Source organism: Mauremys reevesii, linkage group 11 (assembly GCF_016161935.1).
Source record: "Mauremys reevesii isolate NIE-2019 linkage group 11, ASM1616193v1, whole genome shotgun sequence".
NCBI classification, from domain to species: Eukaryota; Metazoa; Chordata; order Testudines; family Geoemydidae; genus Mauremys; species Mauremys reevesii.
Genome location: NC_052633.1, coordinates 1,662,589 through 1,682,357, shown reverse-complemented (window position 1 = coordinate 1,682,357; position 19,769 = coordinate 1,662,589). Strand labels below are relative to the sequence as shown.

The 19,769-nt window shown below is 56.7% G+C and overlaps 1 protein-coding gene across 2 annotated transcripts in view; it reads left to right on the top strand.

Moving 5' to 3' along the window:
- The window catches only part of FAM207A (family with sequence similarity 207 member A), a 103,059-nt gene extending 88,586 nt beyond the window's left edge, over positions 1 to 14,473 (top strand). For both annotated transcript variants that reach the window (XM_039494030.1, XM_039494031.1), the window contains exons 3-6: positions 99 to 167; positions 6,172 to 6,325; positions 12,326 to 12,394; positions 13,844 to 14,473. In XM_039494030.1, coding sequence (XP_039349964.1) covers positions 99 to 167; positions 6,172 to 6,325; positions 12,326 to 12,394; positions 13,844 to 13,967 — 416 coding nt within the window. In that variant the 3' untranslated portion in view covers positions 13,968 to 14,473. The remainder of the gene's footprint in view (positions 1 to 98; positions 168 to 6,171; positions 6,326 to 12,325; positions 12,395 to 13,843) is intronic.
- Positions 14,474 to 19,769: the final 5,296 nt, after the last annotated feature.

The following is a 19,769-nucleotide window of genomic DNA, read 5'->3' as shown; positions in this document are numbered from 1 at the left end:
TGTTCCGATGGAGAACATCCATTGACCTCCTGGGGGACGAGCTGGAAAAGCCACGTCGGGAAGCACCACTCAGACTGCCGTGTGTTCTTATTTTTCAGGTGTAGAAGAAAAAACACTTCTGTCAAAAAGAGAAAAAATGAAGCTGAGAAAAGACAGGTGGCTGCAGAGTAAGTATTCCCTCAATAAGATCAGGCTTTCAGGGTGGTTGTCTCATCGGGGGACCAGTAGAAGCTCTGCGTTGCACTGCTTCCTAAGCAGCGTACATGCCACATGTAGCAGAGTGTACTGGCCCTTTGAGGCTTAGAAAGTGAAACTTCGTGAGCCCAAGAATGGTCCCTGGGGACCAGGCAGGTGCAGTCGCTGAGGGAGAGGAAGCGGACTCAGGGAGGCGCTGTGTGGTTTGGGGAAAACCCTGACTGCTGATTCTGCTCTGAGTTCCATCAGCAGGGTGGGTGGGAAGCCCCCTCCTCTCTCCCAAGTCGAGGACAAGGCTGGCTGGAGAGAATTCCCAGTGATTCTCTCCCTGTCCCGGAGAGCAGTGAGTGCTGGGAAGTGCTGTCTCTCCGAGAGTCCGACATGCAGGGGCATGGCCAGGTTTTCAGTGTAGGGGAAGCAAACGTAAAAAAGGCGCCCTCCCTTGGCCACGCCCCCAACCGGACACCCCACCCCCCCGCTCACCTTCCCTCCTGCACCGCTGCCTGTCCCCAGTGTGCTCCCAGCGCTCGGCGCGCTCCACGCGGGGCTCGCCAGCCAGGCGGCCTTAAAGGCACAGGGGCCCTTTCGCCTCCCCTCGCCCGCTGCATTAGCAAGGGACGGGGACGGGGGGGGCGGGGAGCTCTGAGGGGAAGCGGCTGCTTCCACTGAACCCCGCTAGCTACGCTACTGCCTACATGGCATATGTGGAAAATATGGGACTACGAAACCAGCCCTGGAGAGCCCTGGGAGGAGTGAGGTTTGCTGCTGGTCTCTCCTAGAAGCTCAGAGGCGTGAGCTCCCTTATTGGCAGCTCTACTTTTGGCTGAGTTTGGCCTGTCATGCCAGGCTGCCGTGTTCTGTTAGGAACCCTGCTCTCCTTGGCACTTGGCTGTGCACTCTAACACAGGGGTGGGCAAACTACGGCCCACGGGCCACATCCGGCCCACCAGCCGATTTAATCTGGCCGTTGAACTCCTGCTGGGGAGCGGAGTCTTGGGTCTCCCATGCTCCGGTCGGGGACCACACCACGCAGCTCCCAGAAGCAGCAGCAGGTGCCCTCTTCACCTCCTACGCAGAGGTGTGGCCAAATTCCCCAAACTCTTTACATGCTGGCAGGTTCACACGGGGTTTGTGAGTTAAAGCAAGTGTGCGGTGTGCCTGAGGGATTCGCTCCCAGGAGTAACCGAGCCAAGCGAAGGGCCAGGACCCCCCCGGGCCAGGATTTGGGGAGCTGTCGCACTGCCAGGCTCTTAGAAGTAGTGATGCGAAGGTCCTGCTTGGACGTGATCGTCTCTTGCCTCAAACATGTTGTGAGGCTTCCTCCAGAGTTTCACAGGAACTTTTCAAACCTTCCCTGGCTGCTTCTCTCCTTTCTGTGTCCCAGAGTCGGCCATTTCTCATGTCCATCCCACTGCCTGGAATTTACTCTTTGCTTGGGTAACTTGCTTAGCTGCAAGAAGCCGCAGAGTCCTCTCCTCTCTGGATTGCATAGCCGGGTTCCTGGAGCTCGGGAACACTAGTTCCTTTAGCCCCAGCACTAATAGAGGCCTTGATTCAGGAAAGCAGGTAAGCGTGTGCTTAATTTGGAGTGTATCCTTGCATCCCATTGGCTTACAGTGCTTGCCGGAACTCCTGTCGAAGAGCAGAACTTCATTCTGTCACAGGTTAAATCAGGGGTCTCAAACACGCGGCCCGCGAGCTCCTCGTGCCCCCCCCCTCCCCCAGGGTTTACCTAGAGCGGCTCCGGCCCGACGCACACTGGGGGCAGGGCAGGCTCCCTGCCTGCCTGCCCTGCCCCCCCCCACACCCCCGCTCCGGGAAGTGGACAGAACCTGGGGGAGGAGAGGCGCAGGGGTGTCTGGTGATGTTGCTTCAGGCACCGCCCCCAGCAGCTCCCATTGGCTGTGGTTCCCCGTTCCCGGCCAATGGGAGCTGCTGGAGGTGGTGCCTAAAGCAACAGCAACACACACCCCTGCACCTCTGCTCCCCCACGTTCCAGCCGCTTCCCAGGTGCACACCGGGCCAGAGCCCACCCCCGAACCCCTCCTGCAGTCGAACCCTCTGCCCTGAGCCCCTTGCTGCACCCCGACCCCCTGCCACACCCCTCCTGCACCCCAACCCACTGCCCTGAGCCCCCTGCCGCACCCTGCACCCAACCCCCTGCCGCACCCCGCACCCCTCCTGCACCCCAACTCCCTGCCCTGAGCCCCCTGCCACACCCCTCCTGCACCCCAACCCACTGCCCTGACCCCCTGCCGTACCCCTCACCCCTCCTGCACCTACACCCCAACTCCCTGCCCTGAGCCCCCTGCCACACCCCTCCTGCACCCCAACCCACTGCCTTGAGCCCCCTGCCGCACCCCCTGCCGGACCCTGCACCCTGACCCGCTGCACCCCGCACCCCTCCTGCACCCCAACCCACTGCCCTGAGCCCCTTGCCGCACCCTGCACCCAACCCCCTGCCGCACCCCGCACCCCTCCTGCACCCCAACCCCCTGCCCTGAGCCCCCTGCCGCACCCCTCACCCCTCCTGCACCTACACCCCAACTCCCTGCCCTGAGCCCCCTGCCACACCCCTCCTGCACCCCAACCCACTGCCCTGAGCCCCCTGCCGGACCCTGCACCCTGACCCGCTGCACCCCGCACTCCTCCTGCACCCCAACCCACTGCCCTGAGCCCCTTGCTGCACCCCGACCCCCAGCCACACCCCTCTTGCACCCCAACCCACAGCCCAGAGCCCCCGGCCGCACCCACCACCCAACCCCCTGCCGCACCCGCACCCGTCCTGCACCCCAACCCACTGCCCTGAGCCCCCTGCCGCACCCTGCACCCAACCCCCTGCCGTACCCTTCCTGCACCCCAACCCACTGCCCTGAGCCCCTGCCGCACCCCTCACCCCTCCTGCACCCCACACCCCAACTCCCTGCCCTGAGCCCCCTGCCACACCCCTCCTGCACCCCGATTCCCTGCCCTGAGCCCCTGCCGCACGCCACACCCTTCCTGCACCCCCTGGTGCAGGCGGAGTTGGGGTGGGGATTTCGGGGAAGGGGTTGGATTGGGGGCAGGGAAGAGGTGGGGCAGAGGCAGGGCCTTATGGAAGGGGTGGAGTGGGGGCAGGGCTTTAGCTGCTGCGTGTCCATCACTTCTTTCACTCCAAGGCTGGAGACTAGCCCTTGAGCGGTCAGTCAGCCTTTACTCACAGCCCCAGGGGAAATCCAAGAAAATAAGCAGCACTGCACCTTTTTTCACCCGGCGTGGTCTGGGTGATGAGAGATCAGCAGGCCTTTCCGTGCAGTGTGGTATGGGCTACGTGCACTAAATGGCTCTGAGTTGGAGTAAATATCTGGGTTTCACTTGAGCAGTGAATTCATCTGACACTGTTTATTACATTGTTCCCTACAAAGCCACCAGGATTATCCTCTAAAAACTCCCTTACATGTGGTGGGGAGCAATTTGCTACTGGTTCTTTTTTGTTTGTTTTTGTAACCTTGGAATGAAATGTTTTTCTTGGGTGCCCTTTCTCCCTGCATGTCTTGGCATCCAGTCCCCGTACCCAGTGCAGTGAAGTTCAGCCCAGTAGTGTAATGCAAAACTCTCAGCGCATATTCCAGTCCAACAGAAATAAATCATAAGAAAGAGAGTCTCAAGGAAAAACTGATGCAAGGCTTTGGCCATGAGAGGCATGCACGGTCCCTTTACTGAAGGAGACTTCATAGCAGAAGAATTCAGGGTGATGCGTCAGGCGTGTAATGCGTGGCAGCACTGTGAAGTAGCCACCTCCAGAAAGCCAGACCAAAAAAAGAAATGGTGCAGAACAGAAGCCAGGGCCCCTGGCAGAGCCGCCTGCAAGGAGCAGTGTTTACAATCCAGATTTCTCACAAACCTCTGTGCATTGGAGAAATCACAGCTCACCCAGGACTGGTGATGGCAGAGACCCAAGCACCTCACTGGTTTCTAAATCCAGGGCTAGTTTAGTGCTGGTACAAAGAAAAGAAAAATCTTGGCCCACAAGATTACTGGCGTAGACGTATCAGGCAATGACCACGGTCAGGGCCGTGCTACTGCACTAACTGGCTGACTCTGATACTGTAGGGCAGGTTCCACAGCCTTTGAATCCCTCAGGAAATGCAAGGAAGCAGAAACGTTCCACGGAGCTCCCTCCTGGGGAGTCCCCAGGGGCTCAGAGAGTGCCTAGCCAGCCCCCACGCTGCAGGGACAGGAGCACCTTGTGCACCCCCACCTGAGTTTGGTTCTTGGGGTACCAGTGCCAGCTGGGGAGCTGTAACTGGCTGTTGGTTCTCCACTCTTTTCCTCCTCTTCTCCCCAGCTGGATCCACTGCTAGGGGCTCCCCTCGACTCAGGCAGAGCCTGCTCTCCCTGGGCTCCCCGGCCTTGCAGGGCCGTGGGCAGGGGAGGTGCTCCCATGGCTCTCTCTCCCGGCAGCCAGCTGGGGAGCGGGAAGGCGAGCACAGCTGAGAGCCCCCCCATCTCCCTGCAGTGCTGGGGCCGAGTCACACAGCACTGGAACAGTCCCGGGGGGCTGCTCAGATGCTTTCAGTTCATCACCAGTCCCCGTGTTCTTGGGCGCCCTGCCTGCCCCGAGGGCCCCAGGCTCGGCACTCACTCAGGGTGCCTGGCTTGCAAATGCTGCATTTTGGCCAATCAGTTGAAGTCCCCAGTGTAGACGAGCCCCGGGTGACTGGCTAGAGCCATGAATTGAACCCGGGTCTTGTGAGTCCCAGCCCAGTGCACTTGCCACAAGACCATCCTTCCCCTTGTGCGTAAAGCCGGAGTCAGCCAGGTTCATGGTTACAGAGACATCTGTCAAGGATGGGAGGCGAAACCTGGACCCTCCCCTTCCTCTCTCCAACCTCACTGGAGGGTCTTAGCAGTTCCCCCCTCGCGGTGCATGGGAGGGAAACACGGTTCTCTCACTAGCCAACCTCCCAAGGCAGTTTGTTCCAGGGCTTAACCATCCTGACAGTTAGGAAGTTTTTCCTAATGTACGACCTAGACCTAAACCACCCTTGCTGCAATGTAAGCCCATTGCTTCTTGTCTTGTTCTCGGTAGATGAGAACAATTTATCTTTATAACAACTTTTTTATGTGCTTGAAAACTGTTATCACGTCCCCCTCAGTCTTCTCTTCTCCAGACTAAACAAACCCAATTTTTTCAGTCTTCCCTCATAGCTCATGTTTTCTAAACCTTTCATCATTTTTGTTGCTCTTCTCTAGACTTTCTCCAGTTTGTCCACATCCTTCCTGTGACGTGGCGCCCAGAACTGGACACAACACTCCAGCTGAGGCCCAGTCAGCGCAGAGTACAGTGGAACAATGACTTCTCGTGTCTTGCTTACAACACTCCTGCTAATACTTCCCAGAATGCTGTTCGCTTTTTTTTACAACAGTGTCTCCTATTTAGTTTGTGATCCATTATGACCCCAGATCCCTTTCCGCAGTGCTCCTTCCCAGGCAGTCATTCCCCATTCTGTATGTGTGCAACTGATTGTTCCTTCCTAAATGCACTAGTTTGCATTTGTTCTTATTGAATTTCATCCTGTTTATTTCAGACCATTTCTCCAGTTTGTCCAGATCATTCTGAATTTTAATCCTATCCTCGAAAGTGCCTGCTTGGTATTGTCTGCAAACTTTTTCAGTGTACTCTCTAGGCCAGGGGTTCTCAAACTGGGGGTTGGGACCCCTCAGGGGGTCACGAGGTTATTACATGGTGGGGGAGCGGTCACACGCTGTCAGCCTCCACCCCAAACTCCGCTTTCCATCCAGGATTTATAATGGTGTTAAATATATAAACAAGTGTTTTTAATTTCTCAGGCTTGCTGTGTGAAAGGTGTCACCAGTCCAAAAGTTTGAGAGCCGCTGCTCGAGGCCATTATCCAAATCATATTTGTCCTCCCTTAGCTGTGGTTCGGGTGCTTGGGAATTGACAGTCCCTTTCCGGTTTTGTTTGTGACTCAGAAATAGAAGGTGTGAAGCTGGCCAGACAGAAGCAAAAAGCCGAGGCAAAGCGGAAAGCAACGCCGGTGGTGGGAGACATGCAGCCTTTGATGGAAGCCCTGCCTGAACTCTCCGAACTGACCACGGCCAGCAAGGCCAGAAAGCAGCCCAAGAGGTAGGTACCATCTGGTGGGCTGCTCTGTTTTGCTACTTCCTGCAGCGGGTACTGTTGTCATGGCACCACCAGCCGGTCATCTTGGTGGCTGCACACAGTGGACCGCTCCCCTCGCCCAGTCCCTCTGACTGTCCGTGCTCTCTGCTCTGCATGAAACACGTGGCGGCAGCATGCTGCCGAGAGCAGCTCGCCTGGGTGTCCAGGGTGACATGGTGCGTCCCTGTGAGCACCGAGTGTCGCTTGCTGGGGGGGAGAGGGAGGCTGGCGTGGCCCAGCAGGGGGAGACGAGCAGGGTTTGCAGCGGCGGGAGCAGGCTTTGAACAGCCAAGCTAGCCCGGAAGGCAGGACAGCACCGTGCATACAGCCAGTGTCGCAGCACAACCATGCTGAGGCTCCTGCCACGCGCCGGCGACGGGTTAATGCGAGAGCATGTTCCATTGGCCGTAACAGCAGCGCGGGATTTCCGCCCAGTTCCCCAGGGACACTGGGGGTGGGTCTGTCACAGAAGTGCCCGATGAATTAGGGCTGGCATCTCCGGCTGAAAGGGCGCCACTTGCAGCTGACTCTGCAGAGCTGGGCAGAGGCAGACAAGGGGCTTCCTTTGGCAGCAGCCAGCCTCTCTTGGAGCAGTCGTGCGCATTCCTGTTCTTCCGACCTTCTGAGCTTTCTCTGAATTCCCACCCTACCCCCTGCAAGTGTGGACCTGTCCCTGGGACTTCTCTCTAGCACAGCGCCTGTCTCCCCAGGCCAGCCGTGACCTCTGACCAGTGTCCGTTGCCTCCCTGGTGTTGTGTGTGTCGGGGGGGAGGGGGTTTCTTGCGAGTAGCCAAATCGGAGAGAGAAGCCTTCCTGCTCTATGTAAACGTATCCCCATCGGCACACGCTCTGCTGGGCCTGCAGCCGGGAACGTGCATTTACCATCACGGGCAGGGATTTACATTCGGGCTCCAAAGACGCCCTGGCGAAGCACTTGAATCTCGGAAGTGGTGTGCCGCGTCTTCATTTATTCATTGCATTTGAACGTTTTTAGAAGGTCTCTTTCTATAAGTCTGTAATATAGAACTAAGTAAATAAGGTTTTTAAAAGAAGCTTCATTTAAAATTACATTAAAATGCAGGGCCCCCCGGACCGGTGGCCAGGACCCGGGCAGTGTGAGTGCCACTGAAAATCAGCTCGCGTGCTGCCTTCGGCACGCGTGCCCTAGGTTGCCTACCCCTGCTGTAGATCTTCTGGGCAGCCCAGCCACAATTTACTTGCCTGCTCCCCAGGCAGGGTCAGTGGCATGGAGGAACAGCAGCTTTGCCTGCCATCCAGGGAAGAGCCCCCACCCCAGCTCGGGCTCTCCCCATGTGGTGCCAGTGCGCGGAGGTTGTTTGAAATCCCCAGAAGAGGCTTTGATAGGATTAGAAGCATTGCATAAATGCAGGGTGATGCTCCAGTGGTTTGTCAGTGTTATTAATAAAAGATTAGATTCTCCAGGAATTTGATCTCCTGCTGGGTAAGAGAGCATCACAGTGAGGTTTTTATTCTCATTGATAATGAATGAAGGCAACAAAGTGTAATGAAACAAGGCTGCCATTCATAGCCAGAGCGAGCCGACCGGCATCTCAGCACCGCGCTGCCGGAGTGGGGAACAAGCGCTTCTCCGGGCACTACAGCTGGCAAACCCATTGCGAAAAGGGCTAATGTTGTTCTGGGCTGTCCGAACAGGAGTGTTGGGTTGGACACGGGAGGCCATTGTCCCATGGACTCCACCCTGGTGAGGCCTCAGCTGGAGGACAGAGAGATGGCCAGATTGGAGTCTGGGAGACAACCACAAAAATTATCAAAGGTTTAGAAAACCTGACCTACCAGAACAGGTTAAAAAACTGGGCACGTTCGGCCTTGAGAAGAGATGACTAAGGGGGAGCTTGATAAGTCTTCAGATATGTTAAGGGCTGTTATAAAGAGGATGGGGATCAGTTGTTTCGTCCACGTCCACTGAAGGCAGGGCAAGAACTAATGGGCTTAACTGCAGCAAGGGGGATTTAGGATAGATAGCAGGAAAAGCTTTCTAACTCCAGGGATAGTTTAGGGCTGGTACAGGCCTCCCAGGGAGGTGGTGGAATCCCCGTCACTGGAGGTTTCTAAGAACAGGTTAGGCCTGCCAGGGATGGTCTTAAGTTTACTTGGTTCTGCCTCAGCCCAGGGGGCTGGACTTGATGACTTCTCGAGACTCTTCCAGCCCCATATTTCTGAGATTCTGTCTCCTGGGTCTGGGTATGGATCAGAAGCATAGTATGCCTGCAAACAGAACTGCTGCAATTTCTGCCAGAATTGTGCATTCTCAGGAGCTGCTGGATTCTCCTGGGAAATGCCCAGAGAGACGCCGTGAGGAGCAATTCTGCCTCCAGTAGGTGTTGTGCTTTCAGAGGCTGGTGTTTCTAGGAACACTTTCCTTTAAATGGGATTTGTTTCCTGGAGAGATGCCAACTTCAAAGCTAATCCTTTAGAAACTGAGTGTGAAGTATGTTTAGAGCAGGCCCAGCCTCTGCTTCTGAACCCTCCCTGCCTGTGTTTGTAGCTTTGCAATCACACTGTAAAAAACAAATGTTTTCTATCCCTGCTGCTGTCAGTGACCCAGGTAAACAGGGGACAGTGCCAGTGCCAGGGAGGGACTTACTGCTCGCAGGGTGCTGTCCCATACACAGCGTAAATACCCCGAGCACACGGAGCTGTGTCCTCTCCTCTGGGGACTGTAGCTTTTGATGTTCCTTTAACAATAGTGGATGTGGCAGCGCGATGGCTGCATACACCCTGCGTGCGTGTGTCACGCTGACTGTGCCCCTGTGGGAGTTTGTCTGCTTTTCTGTTTGTTCCCCTCCCGAATTCGGAGTCCTGTCTGTGGAACATGACGAATGACTGTCGCGTTACATCACTTCCTGGCCGGTGGCTCTGAGCAGCGAGCTGGGGGTCAGCTGTCACCTCCCGAGGAACTGTGCTGTGTGGACAGCCCCCCACGTCTCATTCACGAGATCACAGTGTCCACGCTGGAGGGTTGGGCTTGGGGCAGAACGCTTATGTTGGTGCGTCGGTCGTCCCACTTGATCCGGAAGATGGTGTCATTCAGGAACCTTGTGGTGTCTGCTGTATGTGAGCCAGGATTCGGAGCACAAAGGAATATGGGGCAGAGGAGAGGCAGAACAAAGGGAGGAGAACAGGAAGAACGTAGTAAAGCGAGGCAGAGAAATGGAGTGGAGGCCAGGAACTGCTGCCGCAGGAAGCTGCTATGGGGCTGGGAGACCTGACCAAGAGGGAAGTGGAAACGGCTTTCCCAGTGTAGGCCAGCAGGATGCTGTTGCTGGCAACTAGTACAGGCCGCATTAAAGGGACTATCTTGGGGGAGCAACCCCCACCCCTCTGGCCGTGCTGGGGGTTCAAAACTTTGAGCAGGTCCCCCCCAAACCATTTTATTCTGGCTGTTTTGTGCCAGCAGCCGCCTGTATCTCTCTGCTGGCCCTCGAGTGGAATAACCCTCCTCGCTCTCTGCAGTTGGCTACAGTGCGTGTTGCTGGCACAGTGCTCAGGAGCTCTGCTCATGACCAAACATGGGCTGGGCCTGACAGCCCCTCTTGTGGTGGGAGTCCTGGGCCTGGAGATGGAGTCGTTCTCGTCTCAGCCCTGCAGTCTGTGCTCTGGTGCTTCGGGGAGGCCACGCTTAGTGACTCGAGTGACAATTCCTTCCTTGTGGATTGCGCTGCTGGCTAATAGCCACACCCCTGGGAAATGTTCAGATCCTAAGAACAGACGTTTGCTTTGGTTCCTTGTGGTCCACATTACTCCTCGCTTTGCCCGTTGAATTCCCTCACTGGGGGAACAGTCCCAGTACTCGCAGACAAGCTGTGCAGGGGCGGTTGGTTAAGCTGTTCTCGTGAGCCAATCCCTCCAGCCCCTTAATCACTCCAGCGCCTCTCCTCCGAGTCCCCTCCCGTTCGTAGCATCACTCCGGTGCTGCAGCACCCGGAAGCCAGCTTCCCTGCTAACGAAACTCCCTCTTCACCGGCGAGTCAGCTCTCCTCGGCTTTCCAGAGCCTTCTGAAATAGCGCCACTCGGCTCTCTCCTCGGTAGGCGGGACCCAGACAGTCTCTCCAGGAGGTCAGACCCTTGGTTAGGCAGCTGCAAATCTTGTGCGTTCCTTGTGCTCCCAGCATCTGTCTACAGGCACGAGTACCCTCCTCCGCCCATTCCTTCTCTTCTGCCCCCGGCAGGGAGCCAGTGTTACCCGCTGGATGTACGTGCCCGGTATTTTCATTGGGATTTGACCCGTTCCCCCTTGACTCTCTGGGCACTGCTCCCTGCCAAAGGCTCCCTGTAACCGACAGCAGGAAGCTGCTATTCCACCAGACTCTCTCCAGGTAATAAGGAGCCATCCCAGTGCTCCATGAATTCCAGACACACACGCCGTCCCCTTCTGCACGTGCTTCAGTTGGTCACCAGGGCTGGCTTCCAGCTTTCTTCTGCCCCGCATGGCACCAGGGAGCTGCCACCTGCAGTTCTCCGCACAGGCGCCTAAAGTCGCCTACAATCCGCATAGATGTGTCCCAGCTCTGTGGGGGGGACACTGTGAGCACAAACCCTGGACGGTGCTCAGGCTTCGCTGGGCCTCTCTGCTCACACCTCAGGAACATGCCATGTAGAAGGGGCTCCCAGGTCACCCGGTCTGACGAGCTGCCTGGCACTGGCCCGCAGCACCACCCAGCACCCTCACGCTGCACCCAGCAACCCTGAGACCTGACTGTGATGGGCCTCAGGCAGCGAGTCGGGGGGCCCCCGAGTGCACCGATGACAGGGAAACACCCTGCAATACACCCAGGTAATCCTGGCAAGTGACCCGCACCCACACGCCACAGAGGAAGGTGAAGCCTGGAAGGGTCCCTGCCAATCTGACCTGGGAGAAAATTCCTTCCCAACCCACCTATGGCGATAAGCTAGACCCTGAGCATGTGAGCAAGAACCAGCCAGCCAAGCACCTGGGACAGAGACTGCTTGGCGCCAATTCGAAGCCCTGGCCTGAATTTGTTCCTGGCCTATGCCCAGCTCTCTGTTGTCCTCGCCACTTACTGAAACCAAGTCTAAAAGCGCGTCCCCTCTTGTGGGTTCTCATGGCCTGGTGCCAGGCGGTAGCATGTTGTGCCGTCTTTCCACCCCTTTGGTCAGTCATCGGCAGTAACCAGGCAGAGCTGCTAAACAGACACAGGACTTTCTGTTCCAGTGCTTCCCCCCCCGCCTGACTCCGGCTCTCCTAGCTGAAGCGGTGGTGGTGTTTGTGCCCCGCTGTATGTGTGGAGAGAGCCTCCTGTTGCTTTAACGCCAAGGAGCTGGGCTGGCTCTGAACCGAAGTGGGGCAGTGCAGGAACGGACACAGCGGTGGGGGGACGTGCTCCCTGGATAGCTACGCAAGGCAGCTGGGCCGGCCAACCCTCCCCTCCACTAACATCACACATTGTTTGTTTGGGGTGGTCCAGTGCATACGCCACTGACCCGCCTGCCTCACTGGGGCGTCCACGGATTCAGCCGGGAGCTCGTGGGTGGCTGGGGCAGGTAACTGGACAGGTCACTCCAAAGGACCTGGGGAGGTTTTTGCTGCAGTTTGACCCCTAGTTTAGTTACAAGTAGGAAGTGACCCCGCTGCAGAGTACAGAACTCGAGCGATGGTGGTGAGGAAGTGCCTCCGCCTGCCGTCCTGTGACACGGAATTCCCCTCTCCGCCCCTCCGCCGGGCACAGCCCCAGAACCGCGCTGTGTGGGCTTGTGGCTGGGCACATGCATGGCAGAGATTGGCCTCTGCCTCCCTCGTGGGGACAGCTTCCGAATCGCTGATCCCTTTGCCTCCCTTCGCCATCCGGCCCGTAAGAACAGCCAGACTGGGGCAGAGCAATGGGCTGTCTGCAGCCAGTGCCAGGGGCTTTTGGCAAAATGTTTCCTTCTACAGACCTGTTCCCGTCTGTTCCCCTCTGCAGCCACGCGAGAGCGAAGGCAGAACCCACCGACTTCAACCAAATGAAGCCAGCCCAGAAGCGCAAGCTCCTGTAAGTACCCGGCTAACAGAGTGAATGCATGAAACAGCTGCCTTTGGCGATGCTCACGCACCCGCTCTCCGCAGCTGCTCCCCAGGGCCGTGTGGCTGCTCCCCGTGGCCGTGTGGCTGCTCCCCGTGGCCGTGTGGCTGCTCCCCGCGGCCGTGTGGCTGCTCCCCGCGGCGCCCCGTGGCCGTGTGGCTGCTCCCCGCGGCTCCCCGTGGCCGTGTGGCTGCTCCCCGTGGCCGTGTGGCTGCCCGGCTAGGAGTCGGTTTACCTGGGGCGTGGTTTTCCACGTCTCCTAGCGCAGCGTCACACATTTAAGCCAAACCTGCCATTGCATTCTGGGCGGGGGTGGCCATTCCTCGCCTGCCGCAATTTGCCTGGGGTGTGTACTGGGGAGAATGGGCCCCTTTGTGTCACACACACATGTCCCCAGGGCAGTTGGGTTTGGCAGCATCGGCCCCCACGTTACCCTGGTGTGAAGGACGGCCCCAGTGCAGGGCATTGGAGCACTGTGCCAGGAGCGGGGGCTCCTCTGAGTGACCCCATGCAGAGGGTCGGCATGAGGCCGATGCCCCGGGGCGCCCTCAGAACGGAGCGTGAGGGACCTAGGGAGAATGGGGCTGGCGGCGACCGGCCCCTGCTTGGCCCCTCTTGTGTCTCCTGATGGAATCAGCCCATGTCTGCTCCTGTGCACCACACAAGCCCGAGTTAGTCCTGGAGAGCTCGTCCTTCCGCCTCGGGGGCTACGGGCCTGCTGGCCTAGCCCGAGCCTGCTGCACGCCCTCCCTGGAGCCTGCATGCAGACTGGCCGGCTGCCGTGGGGTTGAGTGGCCAGGCCCTGGGGAAAGGATGTGCCAGCTGCGTGCTCTCCCCGTGTGTCTGGTTCAGGGCCCATTTCTCACCAGAGGGAAGCTGGCAGGTCTGGCAGAGTGTGGGGCCAGCGCTGCCCCTGTAACTGTCCACGCTGGAAGCTAACAAGCAGCTAAATTAAGAAATCCCCTCAGTGGCTTGCAAGTAGCCTGCAGAAGCAGTGAGTATTTAGTGCCCATCTGCACAGACTGGCCAAGCAGTGTCCTTGGTAGGGGCACAGACAGTGTTAGCTGTTCTCAGCTACACACGGGTCACATGCTGGGGCTGATACTTCCGGACAGTAGCTTTAGAAGAGGAAACTGTCCCAGTTCTTGCTTTTGGGGAACACTTTAAATGATTCCAAAATCTTCAGGAGACTCCCCCAGTTCTCACTATAGAGAAGGGAAAACCCTGTAGAGCTACAATTGTTCTCATTGCAAGCACTTACGGATGCCCATTGCTGTGTGTCTGGAGTCACTTTACAAGGCTTCCTGCCCAGTCAGCCCCGATCGGCCCAGCGCGGGCGCGGAGATGGGCCCGGCCCGGTTCTGGCTGGTCAGCGTAATACCTGCACAGTCTCATTCAGAGTTCTCTTGCTTCTCTCAGGCAGGAGGAAGTGGCCAGGTTTCACGAGGTCATCGCAAACCCCGCGTACAAAGCCAATCCCCTGGCAGCCATCAGTGAGCATCTGTGCAAGCGACTGAAAGAGGAGGCAGGAAACACTGTCTGACAATTCAGCGAGGACTGGATGAGCCTGGTGCAAACGAGGCCAGCTAGTCACCACCAGCGGCTCCTTGAAAACAGTCCAGCGGGTGATGAAATCCAGCGGTCCTGTTCTGTCAGCAGGACTAATGTGATGCGCTCTGGACAGTGGCAGCTGTTTCTTGGCCAGCAGCCCACAGAAGGCAGCGTGTGTTACGAGTATCTGTGTGCCCACGTCACACACGGTGAAATCTGGACAGCTTCTCCCTCCCTGTTAAAAGGCACCTTTATGTTTTATGTTGTGTCTACTCTCAAGGGGTGTTGAACCTGCTTTTTGCTGCTTCCCATTGTGATCACCCTTAATAAAGAGTTCCTCCAGTAACCTGCAGTGATGGTCCAAACGGCACGTCACAGGATACTGGAACTGCAGCGTGCCAACCATCTGTGTAGAGATTTATATAAAGGTCAGCGCCGCTGTTTAAAGAGACACTTAGTATGTTATTAACTTGGAAATAAACCCACTTTGACATTGGTCTCACTGAGTTTGTCTGGATTGTGTTTTGGCAAAGGCCGGTATAAGCATAAAGCCATTACTGTATCCGGTTACAAAGAGCAGATCACTTAAACAAACCCCCCCAAGCCTGTCTTTCTATAGGCAAAGCCACTAAACTGATACTGTGGTGTAGGAATGAAAGGAGCTGCACCCCCATTTGAAAGGGTTGCAAATCTGACTTTCAGCAAGTTAGAGAACTTGTCTTTCAGCAGCACTGAACCTCTGTCATTTCAAATGGGGGCGCTGCTGCCTTCAGGTCGGCGGTGCATTCTCCACCTGGCCTGCCATCTGGGAAGGATCGCGAAGAGACTGAACATGAGTTCGCCTGGGAGAGCTGAACAGAAGTTCCTAAACAATGGCAAAACATTCAAAAAACTCCTCTGAAAATTCTTTATATTGTTGCAATACTGAGCACTGTTACTTAGCAGCCAGCAGGGATAGATGTCAACAGTGTGCCCTTGTTGCCAAGAAGGCTAATGGCATTTTGGGCTGTATAAGTAGGGGCATTGCCAGCAGATCAAGGGATGTGATCATTCCCCTCTATTCAACATTGGCACGGCCTCATCTGGAGTACTGTGTCCAGTTTTGGGCCCCACACTACAAGAAGGATGTGGAAAAATTGGAAAGAGTCCAGCGGAGGGCAACAAAAATGATTAGGGGGCTGGCGCACATGACTTATGAGGAGAGGCTGAGGGAACTGGGATTGTCTAGTCTGCAGAAGAGAAGAGTGAGGGGGGATTTGATAGCTGCTTTCAACTACCTGAAGGGGGGTTCCAAAGAGGATGGATCTAGACTGTTCTCAGTGGTACCTGATGACAGAACAAGGAGTAATGGTCTCAAGTTGCAGTGGGGGAGGTCTAGGTTGGATATTAGGAAAACCTTTTTCACTAGTAGGGTGGTGAAGCACTGGAATGGGTTCCCTAGGGAGGTGGTGGAATCTCCTTCCTTAGAGGTTTTTAAGGCCCGGTTTGACAAAGCCCTGGCTGGGATGATTTAGTTGGGTTTGGTCCTGCTTTGAGCAGGGAGTTGGACTAGATACCTCCTGAGGTCCCTTCCAACCCTGACATTCTATGATTCTGTGATGTCGGTGCCAGAGTTCTTCAGCTTCTTAACTCCTGGGACTTCCCAGTCAAGCACATGCTAAGTTAAGCAGCTCTCCCTAGCGAGGGCCGAACTTTCACCTACGTTGAGCTTGGGCCCAGGCCTGCCCCCACACAACTGCGCGCAAACTTCCTTGATTTGTGCAATTTTTGAGGAGGATCCTGGGCGTCTGTGTTTTCCCTTTTCCGGATGCCGTGTCTTTTATAAGCTGGGAAATGTGGCCTAGGTCTCCGGCACTGAAAGGGTTAATGCTGGGAGTAACTAGAATGACATGAAACAAATTGAAATGTGCAGAGCCCAGGCTGATGCTGTGACCTGCAGGTAACTCAGTGTGTGCTGCTCTGCAGAGAGCTCTGGGCTGCTCCGCGCTGCACAGTTAGGTCGACAGACGGCAGCTAATGACGTATGTGTACGTGCTACAGCCTGGTGTAAGTGCCCGGCTACACGGACGTCATCGCGCCACCGCCCTGCGAGCCGTGGGGCTTGTCAGCGTAGCTAGGGCGACGCAGGGCCTGGGGGGAGCTGGGCGGTTGGACCCTGCTCCTGGCTGGGAGCTGTGAAATGGACAAGGCTCCTGGCAGGGAACGGGCAGGGGGGCCGAGAAGCCAGGGCAGCTGGACCCGCTCCGCAGAGGCGAGAAGCCCTGGGTGGCTTCCCCTGGCTCCCAGCGGGGAACGGGGAGCGGAAGGGGTGGGCAGCCCGCCAGGAGCCTGTGGGGCAGCCGGGCTCCCGGAGCTGCCAGTGGAGCTGGGCTCCCGGCTCCACGCGCTGCCCCTGCTAGGTGAGTGGAAGTGCTCCTGACTCACATTTCTAGTGTAGACATAGCTGCCGTGTGCGCGGCTCTGCACCTAGGGGGCAGCACGGAGAGCGTTTCTCCTGCGCTGTCGCATAGCGTCCCGCCACCTGGGCCGCAGCTGTGCAGAGGCTCTGTTCTGGGCTGCCCGGAGGGGTGAAGGGTAACAAGCCCAGCTCGGCTGGTTATACAATTGTTTATGAAATCAGTAAACGCTGGCGACTGAGCTGTACAAGCTTGGAACTCAATCTAGAGCTCAGGGATCTAAGGCTGCTGCTGAGGTCACAGGTTAACGTGGTTGCAAGCTGAGCGGCGCTGCCGGAAATGCTCGTGGTTGCTCTTGTCAGCAGTGCACTTTCACTGGGTACCGACAGGCAGAGGAGACTGCCACGCCTGCCTGGGCGGGGGGTCTGGGCAGCTCCAGGAGGGGCCAGCTGGAGCAAATAAACCTCCCTCTGGCAGCTGTTACCCGTCAGGTGGGACTACTGGGCCGTCCTGGTCCTGGTTCTGAAAGATCCCCAGGCCAGAGCAACAGCACCACCTCCTCCAGGCCTGCTCCATGTTTACCCCTGGGATGTGAGCCTGCAGCCCCCTCCCCTGTGTCATCTTCCTGCTTTCCCCCCTTATTTCCCCGTCCGGCTAACAAGCCTCTTCCTTCGCCAGCCGGCACAGCTCCCCTGGCACTGCGGGGAGCGGCAGCCAGAGAGGCAGCTAAGGCAACGCTTCCGCAGCCGGGCGCTGCTCTTCGCCAGGGCTCAGAGGGGCTGATCAGACCATGGGCTCTGCCTGTGGCTCCCAGCTGCTAGGCCGCAGGTGAACGAACGCGCCCTAGACAGAAATGGCTCTCGCTCTCTTTGCTAGTCGCTCTCTCTCCCTGGGCCTCAAAGGAAACAGGATCTAACTGCAGCCACGGATACAGCAGCAGGGACCAAACCCAACCCCTTTTCCCTTAAAGGGAAAGACTCACTACTGCTAAGGGACTGAGGGAAATGTCTGTGGACGGGACATGTGGTGTAGTAGTTAGACACAGGAGAGCCAAGCCCCAACATCGGTATCTCCCTTCCAAAAGGGGGAGGGATCGCTCAGTGGTTTGAGCATTGGCCTGCTAAACCCAGGGTTGTGAGTTCAATCCTTGAGGGGGCCACTTAGGGATCTGGGGCAAAAATTGGTCCTGCTAGTGAAGGCAGGAGGCTGGACTTGATGACCTTTCAGGATCCCTTCCAGTTCTAGGAGATTGGTATATCTCCTATTATTAGTAGTAGTATTATTAAAGGCAGTGTGGGGGAAACGTGGCTCTCTTCTGTTACAGGCCAGGGCTCTGTTCTCTGCCCCGCCTGCAGCAACTTCTCGGGGACCTTATTTATCAAAGGGGGCAGTAATATGTGGCTGACATCCAGGATAGATGCTGAAGCTGTGCTGGGATGGGATATAGACACACACTCACACACACAGCAGAGACAGTGGGAGACAGGGGACACTTTATGCCCCTGGCCTGTGGGGCAGGCCCCTGTTAGGACCAGCCCCAGCTGGAGAGGAGTTGAATGGCTAATAAAGGAAGGACATCAGGGCAGTAGGAAGGAGGCAGGAGGCTAAGGTAGAGAGTAGTAGGATCCTCTCTTGAGAAGGGAGCACTGGCAGAGGGCCAGAGAGACTGGGAAGGCCGGGATGGCATGAGCTCCTGTGGCGAGGCAAGACCCCAGGGGGGAAGCCAGGGTTGGGTTTCCAGAAGAAAGAGACACAGGCTCTTTGGGGAGGCAGGCGGGAGCCAGGCCTGCGGGGGGAAAGCCCTGGGAGCTGTCACTCAGTATGAGAGCTGGAGAGAGCTCCGCAGAGCCTGCAGTGGGCTAACAGCCCGAGGGGACGTCTACACTGCAGTTAGACACCGTGGCTGCCCTGCCAGCAGGCTCGGACTCCGGCTAAGGGGCTGTTTCATTGCGGCGCAGTCTGACTTGAACTTGAAGCTCCACCGGTTTTGGGGAAGGCTAAGGACATGCTTATGGAAATGGCAAACAGAAAGGCAGCTGGAGTTGTGAAATCCCAGCTGAAACACGGGGGTCCTACATGTCTCAGAGCTTTGCTAGACCGATTCGCTTTCTGCTGGGAAAACGAGGTTTTACCCCAAGATTGCCAAAATGCCCAAATCGTAACAATCTACGAGTGCTAAGGGGACAGGCACGACTGCGGTAATTATTGTGGCCTCTCGCTCCGCTCCCTCGCTGGCAAGGCCCCAGGTAAGCTGTTGCTGAAGAGGCTTTAGGTTATTGCAGATGAGGTTCTCCCTGAATCCTAGCGTGATTTGCGTTCATCACACAGCACTGCAGACATGCTATTCACCCTACGCCAGTTACAGGAGAAAGCTGCTGAACAATAAATGCCCGTGTGTTTGTGATGTTCCCCTGGTGTTATCTGGACCGGTGATCTGCGAGGCCTCTCCAATCCTCGACTCTGGGAGCCAGCCTGACCCTGCTCAGCTGTGAGAACCCCACTCCTGGGCCGTTCACACTCAGCCTCTGCCATGTAAGCTGCTCCCAGCTATGTGAGTGAGCACTTTGGCCAGCCGCTGCTGGGATTGTGCAAACGAATGACACTAGCCAATATCTCAGGTTCCAGACACAACCCTGGAACCTCCGTCTTGTAATGTCCAGTTATGCCCGCTTGGATGCTGCAAGATTATATAATCAACCTTATATGCTGCTTCCTTGACAACATTCAGGTCCATGTGTCAGTTGGGGCCGACTCATCCGATCCTTTTCCTGTAGCCCCTGGGGTTAAGCAGGGCTGTGGGCTTGCCCCCTACATTATTTACTTGGTACCTGGCTGGAGTGCTAGAAGTCACCACTACAGGAGTCACTCACAGACCTCTACACCTCGGCCCATTCAAGGCCAGAAGCAACTCCCAGCAAAGTGAAGTAAAGGAGCGACTGTATGCCGACGACTCAGCGTTTGTCACCCTTTCCGAGAACCACCTGCAACATTTGCTGAATTCCTTTGTCCCTGTTTGGCCTCTGTATTAATGTAAAGAAAACAGAAATCCTGTACCAGCCCTCTCCTGGCAGAAACCCACCACTCCCATCACCACCAGAAATAAAATTGAACAGCTGCCAATTAAACAATGTTGAGTCCTTCTGCTGCCTCGGTAGCGCAGTTCCCGGCGACGCCAGCATTGACAAAGAACTTTCAGCACGATTAAAGTCGCTGCCTCAGCGACAAGAAAGACTTTGGGCAAGACGGAGGATCAAAGTGTCCACAAAAGGCCAAGTTTACAGAGCTGTTGTGCTCCCTCGTCTTCTGTGCTTATTAGAGAGCAGCCGTAGGAAGGTCGGCCAGCCCAAGCTCTGCCACGAGGATTGCATCAAGTGGCACACGCAGGACGCTGGGCTAGA